The sequence below is a fragment of the Protopterus annectens genome, chromosome 7.part0, assembly GCF_019279795.1.
Source record: "Protopterus annectens isolate FY-2018-M chromosome 7.part0, PAN1.0, whole genome shotgun sequence".
NCBI lineage: Eukaryota > Metazoa > Chordata > Ceratodontiformes > Protopteridae > Protopterus > Protopterus annectens.
This window is the reverse complement of record NC_056739.1, coordinates 1,245,031,928-1,245,059,352: the sequence shown is the minus strand read 5'-3', so window position 1 is coordinate 1,245,059,352 and position 27,425 is coordinate 1,245,031,928. Positions and strand designations below refer to the sequence as shown.

General features: G+C 39.2%; 1 protein-coding gene across 1 annotated transcript in view; it reads left to right on the top strand.

The window, feature by feature from the left end:
- The window catches only part of MEGF11 (multiple EGF like domains 11), a 4,956,374-nt gene that overhangs the window by 4,890,022 nt on the left and 38,927 nt on the right, over positions 1 to 27,425 (top strand). The window contains 1 exon segment of the mRNA XM_044077861.1: positions 15,207 to 15,322. Within this exon segment, the coding sequence (XP_043933796.1) occupies positions 15,207 to 15,322 (116 nt within the window).

The window sequence follows — 27,425 nt, the reverse complement described above, 5'->3', positions numbered from 1 at the left end:
CCTGCTTTCTCCAAGGACACAACTGTCATCTTTGCCAGACTGTGCTGCTGCTTCATAGACCTTAGGTCACATATGTGACACATATTGTGACAAGGCCAGCCACTGCAGTGATCCCTGGCCTAGGTCATCTGTGTCACACACACTCATTATGGTTACTATTGAATTGTGTGAGTGAGGGTTTATGTCCGAGGTATACGTTAGACCGGTTCTAACGCAGCAAAGTCTGTCAATGATGGCTATTCATTATAGGTGTACAACAACCTTTGTGGATATGCATGCAAACCCCTTGTTGCTTATGTGATCCACCAAGGTTTTTCAAAATACCTTAGGAAATGTGATTATCAAAGGAGAGATGACGTAACACTTGGTTGCATGTACACATTGGTACCTGTTCATCATGTTGGTGGCTACTACCTATGTGGTACTATGGGGATACTATGTTCCGTAAAGGTGGATGACTATGCTTAGTTTGGATAATAGCTTTACAGCATGGGTTTGGCAACAGTTATCTGTCTGTATGGTACCCTTGTGGAGGATGTGTGTGTCATCTGGAGAATGCATTATAGGCCACAGTATGCATTACCAGATGTGGACGGACATACCCCTACTGTGATAGCTTGTACCTAAGAGAACTATATGCCAAACAGGAGTGGTCTCAGTAATGTGTGCAGGTGAATACCACTGGTTACTGGCATAGTATAGTACCTGAAGGATGCAAATTTTGCTGTGTGTCCTACAGCTGTGTGTCAGTCATGAAGACATCATCTAACGATTGGTTATGGTCAGTCTGCTGAAGTTATGTATACTACCAGAATGCAGAACAATGACAGATAGTAACAGTATCACCCACAGCACAGTGTCAAACCATGTCATACAGACATGTGTAGTCAGGTTCCAAAATGTGTGTAGTACAATGCATACTGGCCACCAATAGAAACTATGTAGTGTTACTGTGTAATACAGGGCATGTCACCCTGCCCATGTGTCCACTATGCACGTACATGCAGACAGTGCACTTCCACCATGTTCACAAATGTACACCTGCAAATCTGTGCTGCACACATCCCACACATACTGTCCACTCTCTAACACATGCTGCCAATACTACACATATCAACCAAGTGGCACGTGAGTGGACAATACACTATTTTAACTAACACTGGTGTATACAATACTACAATGACAATCATAGCTTTAATGCTTCATGCCTGCTCAGCTACACCTTCAAGCATATCATTACACTCCACTGCTGACAACATGGTAACATTGCTGTACTGCTATAAAGTCACCCTGTGCATCAGCACCATGATAGCCTGTTCCTGCATCGATGTTACAGATGACAGGAGGTAGCACAGGTTTCATCATATGCACAGGGTGTGTTGTTGGTTTGCCAGAGGCCTACAGTGAGCCATCCAGTCGACATGTATGTGTGTGTGTGTGTGTGTGTGTGTGTGTGTGTGTGTGTGTGTGTGTGTGTGTGTGTGTGAGGAGCAAGAGTACTGCTATGGGCCAATGTTGATGTAATGTGTGTGGGTATGTGTTAGCCCTAGGTGTCTGGTTCCTGTGTGTGTGTGTCTGCATGCACACAGTTCCACCATGTGGCTGCCATATACGGTTATTTGTGGGACAGCCACAGACTGTACCTGCCAGGCTTTACAGATCACCGTCTCTGGCCATGAATATGGTACCTGTGCCTGGCAGGGGTGCTACTGACACTATCAGGTACTAAGCCAGACTGGGTACTATCCCCAGAGGTAGATGGATGTACACTGGACCCAGGTCCCTGCTGGGACTGTCCAGAGCCACGTGCATGTGGTCTTCTAGGATGTTCTATCGACAGCCCACCCCATTGCTGGAGCTGGTACTGGCACTACTGGAGCAGCTGTGACTTGGGGGATGTCCATGGTGACTGCCAGCTGCTGATGTTGCTGGCATATGTCCACATCAACGACTCAACCATTTCGCACTGTCCTGACACATGGACATGACATTGCGGACGACATCTAATGTCTTTCCCCAATGTCTATCTGTGACCTCAGTGTAATGATGGATGGCACCTGCTAGGTCATGGGTACTGTCAATTATGGTGGTGTTATGTGCCCTCTGTGCCCTTAGTCCCTGTCTGGTGTACCATTCCATACATGCCTGTGCCTCCATGACAGCCTGGAACATGCGTGACGTTGTCAGACCTGTGGCACTTCTGCCAGTGGCATGATGAGCAGCAGTGCTCCGGCGAAAACCCCTGGACATCTGCCTATGTGGTACCCTTCCAGACATCTGGATATGGCTGCTGTGTTGGGATGCATGTGCCATGGATACCACACTGTCCTGGCCAATGCTGACTGTATGCTGTCCCTCAGCTAATGGCATTGGTGATGGATGTATTGGCAGTATGACTGTGTGCATGGATGGGGTGGACACTTGTGTACTGTCGATTGGCAGCCCAATGACAGACCCTGGCAAACATGCCTGTGCCTCAACACACCTATCATCATTATCACTATTTTGCTCAGTGACATTGGTTTCCCTGCTGTATTGAACCAGCCCAAAGTCAGCACCTGTGAGAGGAAGACAGGAAACATGCTTTACGACCTGTACATGATGTCGGCACACATGCACACATGAACACATGCACACAAGGACACATGCACACATGAACACATGAACACATGCACACATGAAAATGAACACATGCACACATGCACACATGGACACATGGACACATGAACACATGCACACATGCACACATGAACACATGAACACATGCACACATGAACACATGAACACATGAACATGAACACATGCACACATGAACACATGCACACATGAACACATGCACACATATGCACTCCTCACTAAAACAGACACACACACACACAAACACACCACCAGCAATCCAGAACATACTCAATAGCGGGTGATGGTGGGGTACAGTATCACAACCCAAACAGTTATATCACACGTGTCAGCATGCAGGACATGTGTTGCTCAACAGCATGCAGTGCGGGTATAGACAGCCCTTGCTAATAACAGTATACATGGCTTTGATGCATGTGTGTTGTTGTTCAGTGATCGGCCTCACCCTGGAACGCAATGTGTACATGGACACAACATTGCTGTGCAAGCATTAAAAGCTCTGCATTGTCTTGTGCACCATCACTCACAAGTATACATACCATGGCTGGATGTGTATCTGTGTGTCACATAGATATCCATTTCTGATTACTGTGTCTGTGTCTTTAGCAGATGATTGTGGACACAGGTTTAGCACATGCATGCTATGTATGCACACAGGATGAGTGGTGCATGTATACCTGATGGAATACCATTGCCCAACATAGCCATTATACAGTGGTTATGGTGAGTGTAGCACATATTGTGGACATGCCAGTGCCAGCCATGACATGGCATGCTACAGCACAACTGCAACGTTAAACTTCACACATACACAGTGTGGGTCATGTGACCTATACACTCAATAGCATTACATGACATATATGTGTCACTTTGTACAAATGGTGATTGCTATGCATAGTGTGTATCGGTGCATATGTTTGCACACACACACCATTGAGGTGCATAGCAGTTAATGCTATGTGTGGTACTGTGGTCACTGTAACTGGATGGGGTGTAGTACCATGAGCCATCATCATGCAGCATCATGTGGTCACTCAAGGCTACTAATGTGTGCCAGACCGGCACATACCATGCTGTACCAGAACTGCAGTACCATGGCTACATTAACCATTTCACAGCCAGTTGTTACATGGGTTTGTATGGTGCCCAATAGGGGGCATTGCCTAATATTAATGTGCTATGTGTTGAGTGTCACACAGCCACATGAGAGGCATCTACCCCTCAGGTATATCATGTGTGCTGTATAGATGACATTTGGGATACTGGAGTATGACCTTACAGAGGGTGTCTGAATATGCCATGTGTAGCATGTTAACGTGTACTGTGTATGACAATGTTGTGTATGTTGTGTGCATGTATATCGACTCTGCCTATCCAATGTCCACTACAGTGTTGCCACAATTGTGTGGGATGCTCTGTGTATTGTATGTGTTTTAGGCAGCTACCCACATTACTGGGATGTGCATAGTCTCACAGCAAACATGCACAGCATGCATTATGCGTAGGTGTGATACGTGTACATGGCCTACACCTCACCTATGACATGCACATATAATTAGCAATTTTAAATGTAGAACACGCTCACCAGCATGGGTCTGCTGCCTTGATGCCACACCAGAGGGACCTACAAGGATATGAGACAGTTTGTCAGTGGCAACAACTGTGGCATTGCTACTGTGTGTTTGCAATGTTACAGTAGTACAACAGTTGACAGTCACAGGCCTACAGATCATATTCCTAATTATTAGTATTGCACAACATTAGGCACCACATCTTCTAACTACACAGTACACATCTCACATAAGCATGCTACAACAATAGAGGTAACAGTAGTCTACAGCTATGCCATGTTACCTGCATGCTCCATGTCAACTTGCTGTGTGGCTCTGGCCTCCATGATGATACATGTTAGTTGTTGTTGTTGTTGGCCAGGATCCACCTGGCTCAGAAGCAGCTCCTCCACTCTTGTGAGGGGGGGGGTGGATGGCTACCCCACCACCTGTGGCAAGCTGTTGTCCACGGATATCAGATGCATGCTGCATGACATGTCTAATTAAATCACTGCAGTGATGGTGTACCTACTCATATGCATGCCTATGTCATTTACCCTATGGACAAGATCTTGCCACAGTGCAGTCTGCTCATGCTGGTCCTTGCTGGTTCTGGAGAACAGCAGGGCATAGTGCTGCACCAGGCTTGTTGTTATTATCTCCTCCTCTGCCGGGCTATAGCTCTGGTTATGATGGTGGCACATGGCCCTAGAAGACAATGAAACAATATGTGTGAGCAAGTCATGTGGCACACTTAATATTCTAAAGTACAGATATCAATAAACTGCCATATATAGCAACCTATTGGCTGTCACAGGTTACACACTTTCAATAACACATATCAGTGCTCAGCCCACAACAGCCTGACAGTGCCTGGCACACCCTATATATCGAACCATGTTTTGCACAGCAACAAAGATAAACCAGTATGTAAGACTATAAACAGTATATGGCACACTGTATGCAACACAATGCACCACCTAGTCACAGGAGGTATATATCAAGCTAATGCATCAAGAAATATGTAATCCATTGCAATGTTTGTACAGTCCAGTTACAGTATTACCAGTATACCACACCAGTCGTTGATGGCAAACCCCTGCCTAACAAATGTGCACATTCGTTAATATAGGTGGCATACTGCTGTAGTACACTATACATGTTGCTAAATACGCACCTATATCCTGTAACACACATATGACCGAGGCCATGGTACAGGCATATCCAAACACACATCAGACATACATACCAGACACAAAGGTATGGCAACCCAGATGACCTTTACCTGTGTACCATATAGTACTGTGTATCAGTAGTTATGAAAACATATGCCTGAGGTATGTAATCTGTGAGGACTACAGGGAACACACATAACAGTGGTTCCAAGAAATGTGGACATACACCATAATGTGTTGTTTAGACATACAGCTTCAGGTAGTACTACAGTTCATACAGGAGTTGTATTCACCAGCAGTAACACTCAATAAGCATACATGTACTGCTTTAGCCTACAATGGGACACCCCAGTTGACACCAAGGGACTACGACAGACCATATGGCGTACTGCTTTTTCTGCCTAGCAATTGCATACACATCTTTTGCTGGGATCACAGCTAAGACACATAATACCATGACAGAAACAGTTTCCCAGTAAGCTATCACACATATAGAGAACACTGACACATTCACCAACACATTCACCATCACATTCAGTCAACCTCATATAGCAATTATTGCAACAAGTACATGTAGGTGTGTATCGCTTCATAGGTAGGTAATAGGCTATTGGCCCTAGGGCCTATAGAGGTCTAGCCATACACTACCCTGGCCTTTGACACACAGGTAATTACGTTTCACGTGGCCCTGACAAGCAGAGCCACAGAGGTGATTCCAGGGGTGTATTTCTTATCTCCCATACAATCATCAGGATTATTTCTGATGACTGCTATTTAGGAGCTTTGTTTGCTATTGATAGGTGGTTTGTTCTAGAGTATGGGATATCTCTGAGATAGGGATCTATCCCTCCAGCATGTGCTGTTTATTGAGGTCACAAGGTTTAGGTACCCTAGAGCATGTAGCTCGTAGGGATTGTGATCTGTTTACGTGGAGCATGTCCAACAGCTATGGGTTTGACATAGCTTAGTATGTTAGGCAGAGGTCAACTCTGGGTAGGCGGTATGCGACACAGTCTAGCTGTGTGTTTGTGAGATGGTCTGCATAGGGCATCTGTTTGAGGCCGGTATTACTCTTTGTGAGGTATGTCTGTGTCATTTCCAGTTGCTGTAGATGTCTTGTGAGGTACATACCACATGGGGCATTGTACTCTATAATGGGATGTATGTGTGATGAGTAGAGGGGAACACTGACCTATATTTCCCTGGATGACACACCTTTTGTGATGACGTGTGCCACGTAGACAGATGACATGACTAGTGTGGCACTGTGATTATCAGAGGGGAGACTACTGTCCACCTGTGTCCCATGGTGTCTCATCACACCTTCAGTGTTTAGTAGACTACCACCTATGTGTTAGTTAATGGGTACCGAGTTTTTGCAAGAAGGGATGCCAATGCAGTGTCAACATTGAACTTGAGCCCATGGCTTTGTCACCAGGCAACGGTTGCAGTAAATATGTCCCTGTCTTTCCCCCCTCTCTCTCTATATATGGATATATATATATATATATATATATATATATATATATATATACACACACACACACACACACACACACACACACACACACACACATGCATACAAACATCCATTGGTGTAGATATAGATATACATATAGTACATATAGGCGGGGATATCACTTATGTGAAGGTTGCGAGGTGTACAGTTATGCCATAATATTGCACAGTCTTGTGCAGAATGCATTGAAGGTGTTCTCAGCCCATGTAGATTTACCAGGCCTCACTGGCTGCAACCCTGCAAACCTGACGTATCATACCCACGGCGTTTAACCACCACATATCATATACCAGCACTGTATGCTGTCTTGTTTGCCACACACTACAACCTACATAGAAATATGCACATAACAACCTTCAACAACATATATATGTCCACCCTTTACAAACCATTGCAGTATGTCCCTTGATCTATGCACATGTACAGATGCTAATATATCTGACACAGACAGATCTCTCCATATGTGTGTGCCATACACACACAAGGTCCACACTGTTGTAAGTTCGTGTACCTCACGGCTGACCTGTTGGTCCTTACTGCAACATGAACAGGTGTCACATGTGAGCACACAGTAATATTAGAGGGTGTATATATAGCTGCAAATGCTAGATTAGCATACTAGCCTGGTAAAGCTGTTGCTATATTTAAATGTACGTGAATAACACTAATGAACATACTAATACAAATCACTAACTCACATATTCATTATAAATTAATAAAAAAAGGTATATACAAAACTGAATGTAAGTATGGTCCACAAATTTACCTATTCTATACCGGCATTACTACATGTGCACTACACTGCTAACCATTAAAAGCATCATTTAAAACAACATTCAAACAAATGTTATAAAATATTGTAAAGAGACATAAAGGATAGATCATGTCAACAAGCAATGTATATTCAGATCGTACAACACTAAAAATGCATATAAAATATACTATGTGTATGCGAACACAGACATAGAACAATGCATGAAAAATAAAATCTATCTACAGCCATTATCTAAAACATTTTTAAAGGAGAAGGAGGGGACAGAAATTCTTTAAACCAAAACGTACATTTAAATATAGAAATTGTTTTATATAGTTTAAGTATTTGTACGTGATTTTTAGTACATGTGACATCTCAATTAGTGATCTTATATGGAGCGCTAGTAAGCGCGCTTTATTTAGTTTTTAATTATGTATGTAAATTTGATGAAGTTGTCCTGACCAATTGGGCGCTGTTAGTGTTTTATTTAAACTTGAAGTAGGAAATGGTTGCTGTAATAGTTTGAAAAAGCCTACGGGTGAAAGCGCTCACTGTGCACCAATAAATTACATGTTGGATTACTTTGGATGCTTTTGTTCAACTTGATTTAAAAACTGCAAGCTTTGGATTTGATTTGTTCTTTAACTTGGTCTACTTATTGACTTAGTATTACGAAGAGCCTCTTGCCATTTCGCACCTGCATGAAAGATTTTATTTTGATATTGTCTAAACTGTTCCAGGCAGGAGCGTTTATCCTTTGGGTGGTTTGTGTTTTATTTTATATATATATATATATATATATATATATATATATATATATTTTTTTTTTTTTTTTTTTTCAAATATATTTTTTTCAATATATTTCTTTTTGTCTATATATTTTTATTTCAATATATTCTTTTCTTATTTCTTTTTTTCTTTCAATATATGACTTCTTCTTTCAATATATATATATATATATATATATATATATATATTTATTATTCTGTAGCTGTTGTCTGCATCTGTGTTTCTCTCTTGCTCTCTCTCTCTCTCTCTCTCTCTCTCTCTCTCTCTCTCCCCCTCCGTAACTGCAATGAAATGATTGCATGTTTGGACAGCAAGTACAGCCTGCTTTTATGGGTATCTGCACATGTGCATGTGATGGCCTCTACACCAATTGGTGGCCACCATTTGGCAATTGCATGCAGCCTGCTGTGTGGTACTTGCAGTACTCACTGTCATAGCAACCTAATGCTATAAATTGCTAAGTCAGGTAGGCATAGCCCTTTCAGCTTTCCAAAGTGGGGCCCATGCTTGTTTGCTGTGGACACCGTTGTGTAAGTCAGAAGGTTGGTATAGTTCTTATGACTGATGCTAGGGGTGTAGCCAGTGATTTGAATGTTGTACTTAGACCTGAATATTTCCACTTCCAGTACACAGCTGACAGTGTAGATTTGTACTCACCCCTACAAATGCTAACACAAGATACATGGGAGTATGTAGTTTCTTTTCTACTTATACAATTTGCTGCCATACATACGTAGTTATTGAGATGTTTTCATTTGGCACATGAACTGTTTGTGAACTGCTATACTGTGGATATTAATGTACTCACTTCTGCACAGTTTGTGTTTCTTTTTGTTGACATTAGCACAGGATGCTCATGAAAACTGGACAATTCCAGTACTGAGTATGCCTACCTACATCCTTGCTGGACCTTGAACACACAGGTATTTTGTACATTTGGGTGGGGATTGTCCTGCTATGATACTGTGTGGGGGTTGTAAAGTGCTGCTGTAACATTATTTACTGCTAGAATGTCTGGTTCTGTTATCATAGTCATGTAATGCAATTTCACAACAACTGCTGGTAAAGTTCCACAGAACAGGTTTTGTGTTATGGCATTCCTATCTTTCCTTTACATCCACTCATTCTGATGCATGATATATATATTTCAGCAACAACCTGCTGTATATCTACTGTGGCTTAGTGATACTTCATGCAGTCTAGTGTGTCCAAGGTCCGGGGTTCGAGACTGACAGAGGTATTTTATTTTGCTGCTGAGCAGAACAAGGGCCCTGACATACAGAGTGACTTAGGCACTTTTAAGCAGTTGTAAGCGGGTTTGCGTGGGTTTGCATGATGCTTAGCAATACTTAGCTAAGCACACAAAGGCGCACACTCACGCAAACCTGCTAACTATTGCTTAAAAGTGCTTACTCCCGCTAACCCCTGCGCTCATTTCTTTGAAAGAAAAGAAAATGGGGAGATAGGAAAGTGGTGATAAAAGGGGCACAAAGAGGGAAAGATAGCAGGGAAAACAGCTCGGGATGTGCAGGACGGGTGTAGGGAAGGTCCATAGCTGCCCATTTCTTTAACAGCAACAGCTGTACATATATTAATAATTTGGATGGAAATTTGAAACCTTCCACCCCTGAGAGAGGGGTGAGGACAATGAAGTATGTTGTACTGCCAATTAAATTTCAGTTTATGTGTCCAGCGGACATGTGTGCAAAATGGGCAGCTATGTATGGGGCGTAATTTTTTTGTGGGAGCAGATTGCCCCTTTTTTTTCAGGTGAGAGTGGAATGTGGGGCAGGGGAAGTAGGTATATTTGGGGACGTAGGATGGGGAGGTAAACAGGCAAGACAAACAAGATGCATACAGGGGCGGAATATGACACATGGGGTGGGTGAACACCATTGACGGTGAATGGTGTTTGGAAATCGCAAGCCCATGAGCCCACAGATGGCAACAGTGAAACTGAGATCCCCACCCATGCAGTTATATATCCCCCTACATGTATTATTACACTGGGCAATGTCTGTTAAATTGTAAAATGGGTTTTGCTAGTTCTTGATATACCTGACCTGTATCTGACATACAAACTGTCCTGGATGCAGATGTTACTTCTACATATTTATATATTTCATTTATATTTAAATATCTACATGTCTGTATGTGTTCAGGTGACATTATCAGGTATATGTTGACAGCCCCCTACATTTCTAGCAGCACACTGACATTTCTGGGGAACAGAATAACAAGCTACTCATGTGCCAGATTAACCTGTACATGCCGGCCATGAACCGACAGTTGAGGACTGTATATATGCTTAACAGCTACTGGCACTCCCTTCATTCACTTTATATGGGCCTACCCATATGTGGGTTGACTGTGCTTACTACAACAGTACTATTTCTATAATGCAAGGATGCAACAACATATCGAAGAAAGTGACACAGACACACTCCAGGAATTATACCTTTATTAATTACATTACACACTTTTCTAGTGGCTCTCTCATTTATTTGATATATCAGTGCTTGCAGAGGTCTTTTATTCAAGACATATTATACCTTTATTAATGGGTTACAACACTTTTTCATGCTGTCTCACTTATTTTATATAACAGTACATGCAGAGAAGTTATTCAACACTCATTATACCTTTATTAATGGGTTACAACACTCTTTTTCAGGCTCTCTCACTTCTTTTATATGACAACACATGCAGAATAATTGCTAACCTGCCTGGTGGCGCAGCCTTAGCAGCCTATCTGCACAGGCTTGCTGATTCGCAGCATGCACACCTGCAGCTGTGAAGTAAATGAAGGGATATTGAGACATACCTATCCATAATATGGACTACCATAGCAATTCTTACATACTTCATTCCATGGCTACATACTCAGTAGTGGGGCATTTTCCATTTGATGGGCCTCCTGTATCCACTGGTTCAGTCGGTCCTCCTCGCGTCTCTTCAGGTCTGAGAAGTGGTGTCTGACCTGCTCACCAGTCTGAGGGATGCCTGTGGCACTGGTGAGATCATGTGCTAGATGGTTTCAGGCTTCCTCTTTGTACTCAGTGCCCTGAAACTGACCCTGCAGGAGTCTTGCATCATGATGATGGACGAGGAGCCAAACCATTACTTTTGACTCCTCAATGCCCCACCGTTGCGCTAGAAAATGAGAGCCCTCTCCATCACCAGCCATACTGTCTGCAGATGGGAGCTACAACCAGTTATGGCAATTATTCCCACCTATGGGGCTTAAATATGCCTCATTTCCCGCACTTATTTGTGATTGGCCGGTTTTGAAAATTCTCAGCTAAGAGCAGACCTGCTTAGCAATGGGTAAACTTCCATTGATATATATGAGTGTATTGGAAATGCACCCATATTTAAAGCTGTCATGGCATAGTGGTTTAGTACTGTGATTATGGTGCATAGTATCCCGGGTTCGAGGCCTGTTGTTGCTTTTTATTTTACTACTGGCCAGACCGGCTTGGAGGTGTGGCTGTGTTTAGCTGACTTTGCTCAACTTTGCCCAACATTGCACGACGTTGCTCTACGTTGCTCTACGCTGCCTGACGTTGCCTGACATTGCCCAACATTGCGCTAGTTAGCGCAGTGCGCAGCTCTGTGCGAACATGTTTTGTTTCTGCTAGTTGGCGCGATGCGCAGCTCCACGGAAAACTATTGCGCTAGTTAAAGCAGTGCTAAGCTATGAGCAATTGTACTTAACTGTGCTTAATACTAGTAAACTTTGCTTAGTAGTGCTTCACAATGCTTAAGATACATTAGTTATGCATTTATCAGTATGCATGACCATTCCACATTCTTAAATATATATATATATATATATATATATATATATATATATATATATATAGAAAATATCGTTCACTACCACATAGGCCATTTCAATGCATTTCACTGAGATTTAAAAGGTAAATGTCAGGAATTCTATTTATGCGCACATTTCCGACAGAAAATAGGTAGGGGAGTGGCAGGACTCAAACCGGGAATGCCTCCTCTTTGTGTGAGGGCTCTACCACTACGCTATTGCTATTTGGCTTAATTTGCATATAAATAGTTTATTATCCTCTTCGATTTCTACACTGCTACCTGTAGCTAAGCAATGGACAAACCCATGCATACACACGTAAATACAGGCAGCTATATCATGAATAATAAAAAAAAAGGAACTTTTACATTTTAAACTTGTACAGGGATTTAGAATGTGGGGGAGTGTAGTGTTGGGAATGTGGACATTTGAGCAGACTCGCTCATTTCAGTTGACATTTGCAGTTTAGGCACTTGCAGGGGCATGGATATTTGGACTGCTCGGCAGTCTGACATGCCCCTGCAATGGTGCACGCTCCATGTAAGCCTTAGAGTTGAGTCAGCGCACCCTCATGAATATGCATTACGCGCTGACATCATACCCTTACACTGCAGTTTCCGTGTAAGACTTAGTCTTACACGGAGGAATAGTGAATCCCGGCCATTGTCTTTCTGCCAGTTCTTTCTAAGTGCTTTATGGCTTTGAAAGCCGGCAAAACACTTAGTTTTTTTTTCTGTAACTTGTAGTGCATGGAGCAGCTAAAGCTCTATACACGACAAGGAAGTATGATCGAGTCTCCAATCATAAGCTGTTAGTTATGTTTTTTCACGGATGCCAAGATTCATGTTTCGAGCTTCACTCTCAAAGACTTCTTGGCATCCATGTTTTAAACACATAATAAACAGGTTATGTTCAGTCACATGATCATAATCATTTATATTTTACTTTTGTTTGCATCAAGTTCCAACAGTATCACTTCACTTTCTCATGTTTCTTAGTTTTAGATTACCTGTTGAGACTGTAAACCTGCAGGGTGGGGTTAAATTTCTGGTAGTGTTTTTTTTTGTGTGTGTGTTTGTGTCTGTGGTGTTGGATACACACACACACACACACACACACACACACACACACACACACACATACACACACATACACACACACACACACACACACACACACACACACACACACACACACACACACACCACGTGCACACACACATATACACACACACACACATGCACACACGCGCGTGTGTATATATATATATATATATATATATATATATATATATATATATATATATATAGCTATATACCATATATATTTTTTTTATCTGTATATATTTTATCATTGCAAACCCTAAGCAGCCTTTCAGCTCACTGCTCATCACAAATTATTTACCAAAAATTGGTGAGACAAAAAAAACATAAAAACACATTTATTTATTTTTTTTTGGTAGGGATAGGCCCACATACCTCAAAATTATATATACAAACTCCACAGTTGCCCAATAGTGAATAAAAGGGGGAAAAAAGTACCGCTGGCTCACATAATACATTACATGGCAGTGTAACTCTCCATGATAAAACACCATCACACTAAAGACACACAGTGACAGAGATGACTCATAGGTATGCCTATATATATATATATATATATATATATATATATATATATATATATATATATATATATATGTGTGTGTGTGTGTGTGTGTGTGTGTGTGTGTGTGTGTGTGTGTGTGTGTCTGGACCACAGTTTCCAAATATTATTGTTACAAATTAGCTTTAAAAATATGAAATATTTAAAAAATCGTCAGATTTCATTGCAGTATTCTCTGTCCATGACTGAGCCCTGCTTAATTTTTTTTTTGAACAGGATGTTATGCTCCGCCTAAGTAACCAGAGTTCTTTTTCTTTTCCCTTCGATCTGTGGGGGCTAAACAATACCTTGACATACCACAATAATAACAGGAAAGGAAAAGGCTATTTAAGAGAAAGCCTTGTTACGAACAGACAGAAAACTCATGAGCACTTAAAATACTTTGTTATAATGCTACTAACATCATTGCCAAGCTCGGTCCACAACCAGCAGTCATTTATGTTGAAGAAAAATTCTGTGTTTTCACCTTTTCAATAAACACTAAAGCCATGTTATGTAGTTGCCTAGTGCACTATAAACCTTTAAGAATTCAATTTCCTGATAGTCATTAGTAGGCAGTCAGGTTATTTAGTCACAGTAAACTCTGTAATTGTGTTGTTTATCAACCTCACTCCTGAGTCGTGGTGCTGTAGATTTGCTAATGCTTAATAATTGACTAAATGTATGTGTCTTTCACTGTGTTTTGTAGAAAATGCTTTCTGTTCCTCACAGCAGTAATGAAAAGGTAATATCAAAACACGTGTTCCTTTGTCTTTTGCTATAAATATTAGCACATTATTTGCTGCCTTCTTAATGAACAATGTTTGTTTTTAGTCTATGTTAAATCTGTTATAATGACAAAACATTTTACTCATGTTTGATATACATATTTCTCTAATTGGTAGTCTTTTTATTGCTAGCTCATGCCTAATTTTTTGCAGCTATGTTTCAATATCTGCAGTGTGAAAAATAGCAGGTTTAAGTTTTTATCTCCTGGTATATTTATTTCTGTTTATTCAGAATGTTAATAAAGTTTTTTCCGTGAATTTTTAGGATTCAGAAAACTTATATTGGATGGCCTACCTGCATCTTTTATTCTTAGATACAGAGAAGAGTATTAACATAAAGTCGTTGTTTTAGTACATAGCTAATGAGAAGGGAATCCTTTAAGCTCATCATCATCAAAGACCACAGGGGCTTCTCTTTATTAAATTATCCTACATTTTGATCATTTTGCTGTCATCACATTGTGTTACAAAAATTCATGTTTCTACATATTGTTGTCATAGGATTTTGAGATGACTTATTCTCTTCCCAGATGTATGCCAAAGTAGCGACACTGTGCATTGTTTTTCCAGTCCAAGCTACCACACTCTGTCACGCGGTGTGACTTCACGATTCTCCAATAACTTGGATCAGAACTGCTTTAATAAGGTACCTGTTCTTGTAGCCCATTTCAGCGCATTTGCCTTTCTACATATAACATAAATAAAAAGGACTACACAAAGAACTTCCTAAGAGCTGTATCCCCAGAATTTCAGTAATCCAGAAATATTAACATGGCTAACATTGTTATGAAAGGATTTGATTGCTGAATTTCTACAGTACGCTATAAAATCAACTGCAATCAACAGGTCAAAAGAAAATGTGTACTGATTCTCTCCTATTCAGTTTTGGTGATCAGAAAAAAGACAGTATGAAGATACTGGTTATCCTGAGCAAGGGGGAGGGACAGAAAAGTGTACCAAGTACAAGTGAACCATGTTAAACAACTGCCAGTGTTATAGTGAGTAGAATTTAGGGAGAATATACTGGCAAATTCCTTACTGTTGCTTAGAAGTACCATTAAGGATTTTCACATCAACAAACCAGGTAAACTAGATTTCAGTATGCATATTATTCCAACTGACTGAAGTATCCTTTACAATCAACGTGGCATTTTAAATTGTTTTGTTACAAAAAAAAAATGTTACTGGAAGATTGAGCTTTAAAATGTGACTGCAGTTAGAGCAAAATGTAAAGTGAAAGGCAAACACTCATTCTAGTCATGTAATAGTATTTGCCCTGGTCATTGTATGTTCATAATGTTTGTACTGGTCATTGTAAAAAAAAAAAAAAAAGTGTTTACTTCTTGACAAACATTATTTGTTAATAGAGTTGACTGTGCTATAAAAATGCCACCAACCTCTCTACCTGACTATCCTTTGCAACACATTCTCTAACACCAAGGTCAGCTAGATTTGTCTGTGATTTCTGGAGTTTATTCTGCATCCTCTTTTGTATCGAGGTATTTAGCACTACAGTCCTTTTCCTGGTCAGTGACCTACTAAATTCATCTTTCAATATTTCTTTTCTTCCTCATCTCCCTGTTTCCATCTTCTGTGTACGTCTCCCTTAGTTCCTCCCTGACCTCATTCGTTAGCCACAAGATTTCATGCTTTGCTTTTTGCTCTTTTTCCCCATTCCCTTAGGCTATTGTCCCCTTACTCTAGGTTCATAGGTTCATGGATAAATACTAGGCAAATAGTCTGCCAACTATTACCTGCCCAGCTAATATCCAGACAGTGACCAAAGGTAAGAGTTAAACCCTGTACCTTGAGGTAAACACTTTAACTATCATACCAATCCCCAAATCCAAGATTATACCATCCTGTATGGGACTCAAATCCATAATCACTGGCCTAGGAGGCCAACGCCTTATCCATTTTGCCACTGAGCCTGTTTATCCATTAGGTCACTGGGCCTGATAAAAGATTTAAATTCTGTGCCTTCTCCAGTCCCACAGAGTGTGTGTGTTAGTCCTTTGCATCACCAATAGACAATTATTTTCCCATAGTTAGCATTCACTCTGCATTCCTTGCCAGTCCTGCTTCTTTACCTTATCCCGTCTACTATTTCCTCTTAGAGCAGGTCTCTGTAGAACCATCTATGCATGTTAACCCATGGAGCACTAGTCTGTGTGTACACTACAGTCATTCACACTGCTGAGTGGCCAAAGTTTACCAGCAGTACCTCCACTCCCATATTTGTAAACCTACTACCTTGCTTGGGGAAGACTGATACTCTGGCTTTTAATAAAGTCCTTTATAACATGCATGAGGCCCTTCTGGTCTACAACTTCCATTAACGTGTTTTCTCCTTCTACCTTGTGTCCATAAATGCCCCAGCCTGTTTCTGACTGACTTAGTCCTTCATAAGGAGCATGCACCCTTTCCAGAACATTATTCTTTCCATGATCCATTCATCTTTTTCCCTATGTATCAGGAGAATATGATATTTGCTCACCACCCTTCCACTCCCTACTTCATTAATCTGATGGTCACTACACTCATTGTGTCCATTTCCTACCCATCTTCACCCTTGCATGTTTTCCCTTTTCTGTTCCCCTCTTCATTGGCCTCACCTCTGACCCTTCCCTTAGGTAGATTGTTACACCTCCCTCTGTTTTCCTCACCATGTCCTTTCTGTAGAGAACATCACAAAACATCATGCAGTTTATTTTATTTCCAGAAAGCCATCTATTCACTTCCATAGCTGGCTAAGTGCTAAAGAATTTTGCCATCTGGGTTTCTCTTAAAATATGAGATGCATTCTTTATTGCCTTTTTCATTTTAGTCAGAAATTTAGCATAATGTAGTATTTCGACAGCCTTACATAAAATAATATTTATAACCATATACAATAAAGTGAAGAATTCTTCTGGACTATATTTGTCAATTACTTCTCACGATGAGGTGTCAGAAACAAATGATTGTCAAAGAGTCAACACAGAAATGCTATACAGGCTTCGTATTAATCATCTTTTTTCTAGAAATGCATTTGCATAGTAAGATAATAATAAAAGTAATAATAGTAAAATAAATACAACATCCATATGCTTATCTGATAATTGTGTGAATGAATTTATATAGCCTCCATTTTCTAAGTCTTTGCATGTCTGACAGAGCTGAAATCATGTCAGGAAAATGAATACCAACACATGGAATCTTCCTAACATGAAAGAAATCTGAGCAAACACCAGTCAGAATAAAGCTAAAGAGTCAAGAAACACATAGACCACATGCATTGAAAATGGAAAACAAAGCAAAAATCATTCAGCATAAAATGTATAGCAGACAAAAATTGAACTGTCATTATTTTGCACGGTGCTGCCTTACAACCTATCATGCAGGGGCAATGACCCACACCTTCCTTACCTATATACTAATTCCATGGTCGTGTAATCATGTGGAAATCAACAATTCCATAAACTCTGCTGGTCACAACTTTTTTTTAAATATTGGCAGTAGATAATCTTGTAGGTCTATATAGATTCTGAGTTTTTCCTATTTCACTCCAGTGACCACAGTGTTAACCCATTCATTCTATTCCATTTTTTTCAATCTCTGTCCCAAGTTTTCCATACTTCTGAATTCCTGAACTAGTCTGTCTTTGATAGATACCTGCACTCTTCTAGAAACACAGTACTGGTACTGTGTCTGGAGGTATTTTATATGGGTAGGAGCACAGTACTGATACTGTGTCTGGAGGTATCTTATATGGGTAGGAGCACAGTACTGATACTATATTTGGAGGTATTTTATATGGGTAGGAGCACAGTACTGGCACTGTATCTGTAGGTATTTTATATGGGTAGAAGCATAGTACTGGTACTGTATCTGGAGGTATTTTATATGGGTAGGAGCACAGCAATGGGGTACTGTATCTGAAGGTATTTTATATGGATAGGAGCACAGTTCTGATTTTATATCTGGAGGCATTTTATATGGGTTGGAGCACAGTACTGATACTGTGACTGGAGGTATTTTATATGGGTAGGAGCGCAGTACTGGTACTGTATCTGGAGGTATTTTATATATGTAGGAACACAGTACTGGTATTTGTATCTGGAGATATTTTATATGGGTAGGAACACAGTACTGATACTGTGTCTGGAGGCATTTTATATGGGTAGGAGTACAGTACTGGTACTGTATCTGGAGGTATTTTATATGGGTAGGAGCACAGTCCTGGTACTGTATCTGGAGGTATTTTATATGGGTAGGAGCACAGTACTGGTACTGTATCTACAGGTATGTTATATGGGTCAAGGCACAGTACTGGTACTGTATCTGGAGGTATTTTTTGTGTATTATTACAAAATGCTGTTGCAGTCTTTTACTATATCTTTGCAAATAATGGTTTCAGATTTCTGAAGTGCATGTTTACTGCTAGTACATGGAATGGTCAATGCAATACTCAAACTGAAATGATTGTCATTCTGTACAACATGCCTTGGCATTAAGTATGCTGTCTGTTTAGCTACTATATAATTTATGCCTTACAAGTATTCATGGAAACATTCAAGTAACCCTCTAGAATGTCTCTTACACTCATATGCTATTTATTCCTTTTACTAAACAAAGCTTCTGTCCTGTTAGGCAACCAAAATATTTGGTTGATTCTCAGTCTGTTCCAAAGACATAGCATGAAATAAAACCATATATTTCTTATTCATGTATTCTCAAGACAGCAGTATCTGACTCATAGATTTCACTTTATGATTTGAGTATGTCAGTAAAGTACAAGCTGATTAGTATCTGACTCATATATTTCACTTTATGATCTGAGTATGTCAGTAAAGTACAAGCTGATTAATATCTGACTCACAGATTTCACTTTATCTGAGTATGTTAGTAAAGTACAAGCTGATTAGTATCTGACTCATAGATTTCACTTTATGATCTGAGTATGTCAGTAAAGTACAAGCTGATTAGGATCTGACTCACAAATTTCACTTTATGATCTGAGTATGTCAGTAAAGTACAAGCTGATTGGCTTACTGCAAGGCACTTGTAACTACTAAATTTTAAATGTAGATTGTTAAAATATTACATTCATCTTCTGTGTCTAGATTAAATTAAATGTTCAAAATTCCGCAAGCCACTTCCAGCTCATCTCCAAACTCCGTACTCTTGACACAATCCTTGAAAGCTGATTTGTAACCAACATACCTTGAAAAATACCACTTGCTATCCAACAAGCAGTGTGACTTCTGGACAGACAGACCGTAATGCATGACATATTAACTAACATGGATGTAGGAAACCTGACTTGGTTAGTGGTAGTCTAACTCAAGCCTTTGACATTGTAAACTATTCAATGTAACTGATTCACCTCCTACACATCAGCAACACCCCAAACATCCACTCTGTACGTTAAAGATTTCCTGTCTAATGGATCATTTGCCATAAAGATCAGCTCCACTCTATCACACACAGCCTACACATATTTAGGTATCCCACTACAATTTATACTTGCTCCTGTATTAGTCTTCATTTTTATAAATAAACTATCCATTGACCTTCCCTGCCTGCAACTCCTCTCATATGCAGACAACATGGTCATTTATACTTCTAAACTATCATATCATGTCATCCAAACCAAACTATAACTAGACCTTCTGGAACTGAATAAGTTGCTCTGCTTCAAAAAGCTACTGCTTAACCCTACAAAAGTATGGCTATACTGTGTGTCTCTAAGAAAACCCTACTAAATCCCCCAGCTCTCTTAATATTACTGATCTGAACAATAAAATAATTGAAAGTACCACTTCATTCAGTTACAAAGGCATTTGGCTTGAAGAATCCCTCAACTTTCAAGATCACATTTAAAAACTCAGATCCAAAATCATTTGATTTCTTTTCCAGGTGCATAAAATGTTTCGGTTTCTCTTCCCATCTGCAAGAGCTAATAATTGGCTTGTACACCTGGAATATAACCTAATATTGTTTGCTACCACTTTAATCAAAAACATAACAGCTTTACAGATACTGTCAAACAAAATAAGCTGGTTCATCACCAACTCCCTGCAGCATAAACATCACTGTCCCAGTGTAGTCAAAGTAAACTGGCTACCAGTAGAAGCCAGAGCAACCCTTCTTCTTAGCAGCCTTCTTTTAAAAGTACTCCATCACGACACCCCATCTCCTCTCACTTTGAAACTTAATACAACCACCCAAACCTATTACCTTAGAAATCAGACTACAAGTATCCATCTGTCCAAACCCTTTTTAGCAAACTACATAATTGAGATCATACCTTATTTATACTTTGCTCACTGACAACACAATCTACTCTACCTTGAGAATTAAATTCAAAGTCTACTAGAGCATTATAAATGCAAACAACTGAATGCTGCTCATATATCATCTCTCACAATATTACTCTACATGAAATCTCTCTCTTCATTTACCTCTGCTACCTCAACTTTTTATTATAACCTACATAATTCAGCATTGTGTAAAAATGTACATAATATCCCCATCTACATGCATTTTTTTGCCTTTGATTACATATGTCTGCTTTGTTACTTTTGATTATCTATGATTGGTTTACATTAAACATTTTGTTGTCACTTTTCTAACTTAGGATGAGCCTGTAATTGGTTATATATATGATCAGAATTTCCCTATAAGCAAAAAGCAAATAAAATAAATAAAAATAAAATGTTTTGCCACTGATGAGTTATTCAGTCCAGCAACTACCCTCACTATAGCATTGTTTTGTTCTGTCTCTACTGCATTGTGTTTTTGATAAATCCACCATTTCGACTAAAATCCTAGCCTCTTTTTTCCATTTGGAGTCTCTGCCATTTGCAGATTCTGTAAAGCAGTCTTCTTTTGCTTAATCATAAAACAACTTCTGCAACCACATTGACTACAAATCTGATAAAAGGCAAAAATATTCTTTCATCCTTATAATCAAAACCAAATTGTAATGCTTATAATCACACAGTGTACAAATCTCTCTTGAGCATATCTTGTCTCCCTGTCTCTTATCACATTCTCACTTTCTCTTCAATAGCAGTTATAATTTTGAATATATCCACCTCTTCTGCTAACTCTTTTAATACATATTAGACATTTTACTCACTGTGCACATATCCAGTGCTTTATCTAAAGTCATATCTGATTATCTTTGCAGTCTGCCTCTTAGCCATACCTCTCAACCTGGAATCATCAAAAATCTGGACAAAGGCCCATGAAAAGTGGGTACAGCTGTCCAAAAATCTGGATGCTGATTAACATAAAATATGCATACATAATTATGTAACCCAGCCCACTCCAGTGGAATTGTGGGATACCAACATGAAGATTGGAGTCACTAAATAATAATAAATAATGGCAGACATTTGAATTTCACACTTCATATCCCTCAGAAAATATATAATAATTCAAAACCTGATATTCTAGTAACTGAGTTTACAGGAGCAATATTTAAAATCTGTCCCTCCCTATTATTGGGCTTTTGTCCCACCATTATTTTTGGCTTTGTCCAGATTTCTTGCTCTGAGAGAATGTGAGGTATCACACACACACACACACACACACACACACACACACACACACACACACACACACACACACAAAACATATTACTACCCAAGAAACATCCTAATCCACCAACAATAACTCACTTCTTTCATTAAAACCACTACATTAGATAAGCAAACATAACATAATAAACATAAAATAAAATATGGACCACATTTCTTGGTCATTACAATATATATGGCCACTCCAGTAATAATTTACTATTAGATATAACTAAAGCCAATAATACTGCTGGTGAATCCCTCTTCCCTAACTTTATATCTAAAATCTGGAACACAATATCAATATCTGTACATTCCATATAAATAGACTGGACTAAAGTATAAATTACCTGACTCAAGCAAGTTCTACCAAACAGTATATCAATAGACTGGCAATGTGTGTGCATTTACATTATACCAACTCATTGTAGTAAGCATCATATAAAACAACCACTCCACACCATATCACTTATACTAGTAGCAGTACACTATTATTTTTTTCAGAAGCCACAAGTTGTACAACACAGTTACTATAACCACTGCACCTCTGGTTCATCATCTGAAGGAATCAAACAGATTTTTAACCTCCATCAAACGTCTACCAGCCTTAAAGAAGCAGAAATCTTCACCAAACTGAACAAAATGTGCTTACACTCACCGGTCCAGAGTAATGCAGCTTAACAGAACTAACAGCTTTGTGCATGACGAGAACACAAACGTCATGAGCTGTTTCCTTTAAATTTGTTTCTGTAGATTACAAGTTGCACTATGTGTTTACAGCCTAATTAGGGCAGTAAATATTTTAGGAAGAATGTGATCGCTAACAGCTTGTAATTTTCTACTTGTGCTGTGCTTGTCTATTATTCATGTTGGCATGAGGAAGATGAAAAGAGGAAAAAACAAAGTCGACCTGAGAGGGGCGTCCATTTCTACTGTGTTAGCCCTGCACTTGTGTGAGACATCATTTTACTTTTGAAATGAGATGTTCCAGACTTCCAGAGCAACTTGAGTTGAGCTCTTGACGTTTTTATTAAAGCCTGTTGTGCATGTTTGGTGGATAGTTAACTTAATCCTGTGCTGTCTTTGTCCTACAAATACAAAGTTCAGATCCCGCAATCATCTTATTTTTGGTTTACTGTAATCACTGATCTAGCTTTGGAAATTGGTGTAGGTTTATTTGCTACTCTACAAGAGATGCATTAGGAAAGAACAAAACATGTGAATTTGATAAAGAAAGGGCCAAAAATTTGATTATATAACATATGTACATAAAGCCTTTCATTTTGTTAAGTTAGAGAGACCCCCCCCCCCCATCATTACAGTTGCTTAGATGTGACAGAAACTTACTTCAAATGTACCACCATCCTCAGATGTGTCCAAACTTTCTCAGGAGGTATTGGTTATTTCTACATCGCAGACCAGATATTACCTAATATTTAACATGGTAGTCAGGTGCTTTTGGCATGGACTGCAGCAAAAATCACTTGTCTTGGATGACGCTAAAATTATGTCACCTGACTCACTACCATAACCATTATTTTAAGTCAAATACATAAAGCAATTTCGGAAGCAGGACAGTTTCAGTTGGTGGGAAATACACTTTCAGTTGGTAAATACTTGTATAACAGTCCCAAGAATACAAGCACAGGTCACCTGTCAAGAATGGGAAATTATCTGCCCTACCCATTCTCTTTAGAAAGTCCACAAAAATGACAAGTTGCAGGAATGGGGACAGCGAGTTGGCACTCAGACACACAGGCCAAGTTCAGCAGCAAGTACCATTTGATGAGCTCTTACTCGGCCAGCTGCTCCCTGTCAAAAAAAAGTACCTTTCCACCATGCTTGCTTAAATATTGGGGCGGAAACAGCCAGCTACACGCTGACCTTGTCACTACTACTGCTGCTCTCATAACTCTGCCAGAACTTATGCTTCTCCAGACCCTCTCCCAGTCTGCCAGCGTCCGACAGGCAGTCAGAAACTGCCTCCCGAAGCTGTCATCACACATGCACCTGCATGATGATGACATTGTAGGATATGTTGGCAATGCATGATGATGTCAGCCAGAGCTTAAAATTGTAAATAAAATAAAACAAATCGGGAAATGAAGGGGCCACACGGAAAGTCATGTAACCCCATTATTTTTACCTCAAAACCAGTAAATACTAAAAACTATTATATTCTTTTTTTAACACCTTTATTGAATTATCACTTGTGACATAGGCACATTTACATTTATATAAAAGTAATCAAACTGTATTAACAAGTTAAAATTAACAAGCATTATGTTTCACGTATATTGCTATAATCATATAACCTAAGCAACATTACTTAAATTATTCAATTCCTGCCACCTTTTTTAAACAAGAAAAATCTTCATTAAACCAACAATTATGACATAAGCAATCATACACTTATATAACTGAAAACAAACCACACTGACACAATCCTAGTTGCAAGCATTTTACATCAAATTAATAAGGCATGTAGCTCACTGAAGTCTCAATCTTTTGCCCAGTTTTTAGCTTAGTCACATAAGTATTAGTGTTATTTTGTGACCCTGGATTGCTAGTAGAGCATAAATGTGCAACAAGTGGCAGATTTTTATTTGGGTCGCAGTCCTCTTTAAATTTCTCTCTGATTACTGATAATTTGTAATTTTACTCTTTCTTGATCGTAAAAGCAAAGGCATTAAATATCTTCATGGCTTGCTCCACTGTGATGTACTGAAATGTCACACACACTACTTTCTTCAGTTTTTCCTGCAATTACACTCACAGTGAGATACAATGAACTTCTGGAACCATAGCTTCCAGTTTTCTGACAAACAGGTTAAAGTAAAAAACTAATTCAAGAGGTATAACTTGCCCTTAACAACATACAAGAAGTGTACATTGCTGCATGGATGTGGGCTTCCAGCATCCACACCTAGACTGAAGCTACGCACTGATCACTTACAGAGATCCTTTCATACTGCTGTCTCTATGAATCACGGTAACTGCCTTTAAACAAATTATTATTTACATGCACATGCACACACATACACAGACACACACACACACACACACACACACACACACACACACACACACACACACACACACACACAATTTCCAGGGAAGGCTGATAGAATCCTTCATTACCCCCTTCATATTTCATCCTGGCCAGCTTGTACTGCCACCACTCTAGCTACCATGCCACTATTGAATTACAGCCAGTAAAATAATAAACACAAATTAGGAATGCGCAGAACAATCTGTCCAGTTATATGCTGATGCAGAGCCCAGCAACCTAACAACCTACAATGTTAATACTATCTCATCCGGTAATAAATTATACATAAATATATGTCGGCCACACAATCTTAAAAGTGACTACGTATGAACTTTACTTAGATAATAAAGCTAGGACTGTGCTGATATAGCTTAAATATGCAGAGATCAAGGTAGCTGCACAAAGAACAGAAAAATAAGAATCAGTTGTGCAGAAAGAATACTTAAAGAAACCTCTGTCTGAGCTAGATTAATACCTTTCTGTCTCTTACTGAAAGAACAATGAATCCTTAGCCATGCTAAGTTACTAAAGTTACTAAAATTCATAGACAAATAGATGGGAAAGCAACAAACTGGATGTAGTCACCTGAATGTCTTCCAGCAAGCATGTATATTACCCTATTTCCCCTCACAAGTTCAAGAGGTAATTGTGTCAGTATTTTTCTCACACAGACAGAAGGCTAGCTACAAAGTAAACAGGATTTCACACTCATCTATTACTTGTTTGCATAAACTGTTTGCATGTGGCCCCTTCACAGTTCTTGGCTCAGAGGTTCTTTGATCCAGTATTATGACTCCCCCTGCCATTTACATGTAAGCAACTACTTCATTTAATTCCAGCAGAATGAAGTTAACAGGCAGGAGTTAATCAGGAAATCTCTTATTAATTATTGCATTTTTCAGCAGGACTAGTATACAGGTTCCATATATATTTTCTTTATCACATACAAAGGTAAAGGGCATCTTAAAAATGTAATTTCACAGTGCACTTTTCTGTTACATATTTTACAGGGCTTAAATATAGCTTACAAAGGTGTACATTCCCAAAGAAAAAGAAACAAAAATCAGATATCACATTTTAACTCGTGTTTTTCCACAGATATGAAATATCTATCTGTATACACACAGATAGATAGATATAAATATGTCTGTCATTCATAATCTAGATACCTCAAAACATTGACAAGTCAAAATATTGAAAACTTTAAATATTGAAACCTTTTTAATGCAGGGAGAAAGCCCCCGTGTGCCCCCACACCCCATGTTAATTATATATACCAACTCTGGGATTACACACTATTGTGGAAAGGGCAAATTCCCCTTTTCAGTATTTTGATTTTTCAACAATTTGACACTGAATCTTTTAACTTTTCAGTCAAATGATATATATATATATATATATATATATATATATATTATTTTTATATATATATATATATATATATATATATATATATATATATATTTATTTATTTATTTATTTATTTATAGAGAGAGACACAAATCTAGTTATTGATATAGATATATGTCTTTCTCTCTCTCTCTCTCTCTGTATATATATATATATATATATATATATATATATATATATATATATATATAGGTTCATAGGTTCATAGGTTTATACTAGGCTATCTGCCCTAAGGCATTTATAAGCCTAGCCCAAATTTTTGTGGCTTACGCCACCCCTTATATGAAAAAATACTGTGCCCATTAGTTTGTTGTGCCTCTGTCTAGCAGTGACACAGAGATGAAGATGATTCCCGGGGTAAACCTACGATCTCCCATCCACAGGTCAAGATTTCTCTTGAACAGAGCCAGCGAGGTGCTCTGCCTCACATGGACCAGGATTTTATTCCACAGCATAGGGAGTCTCTGAGTGATAAATCTATTACTCCAGCACGTCCTATTTATATCCGTGCTAAGGTTTAAGTCACTTGCTCTAGTGGTTTTGGTGGATTTGGATTTTTTGAGGTGGAGCCTGTCCATTAATTCCAGGTTGGACATGGCCTTGTATGTCAGTATATATATCAGTATATGTTGAGTTGTTGAAATGCACAGGCATCAACACTCAGGTCACTTTGCCCCCCGTACCATTTTACTAATGTCTTCTCCATTAACCTTAACCTA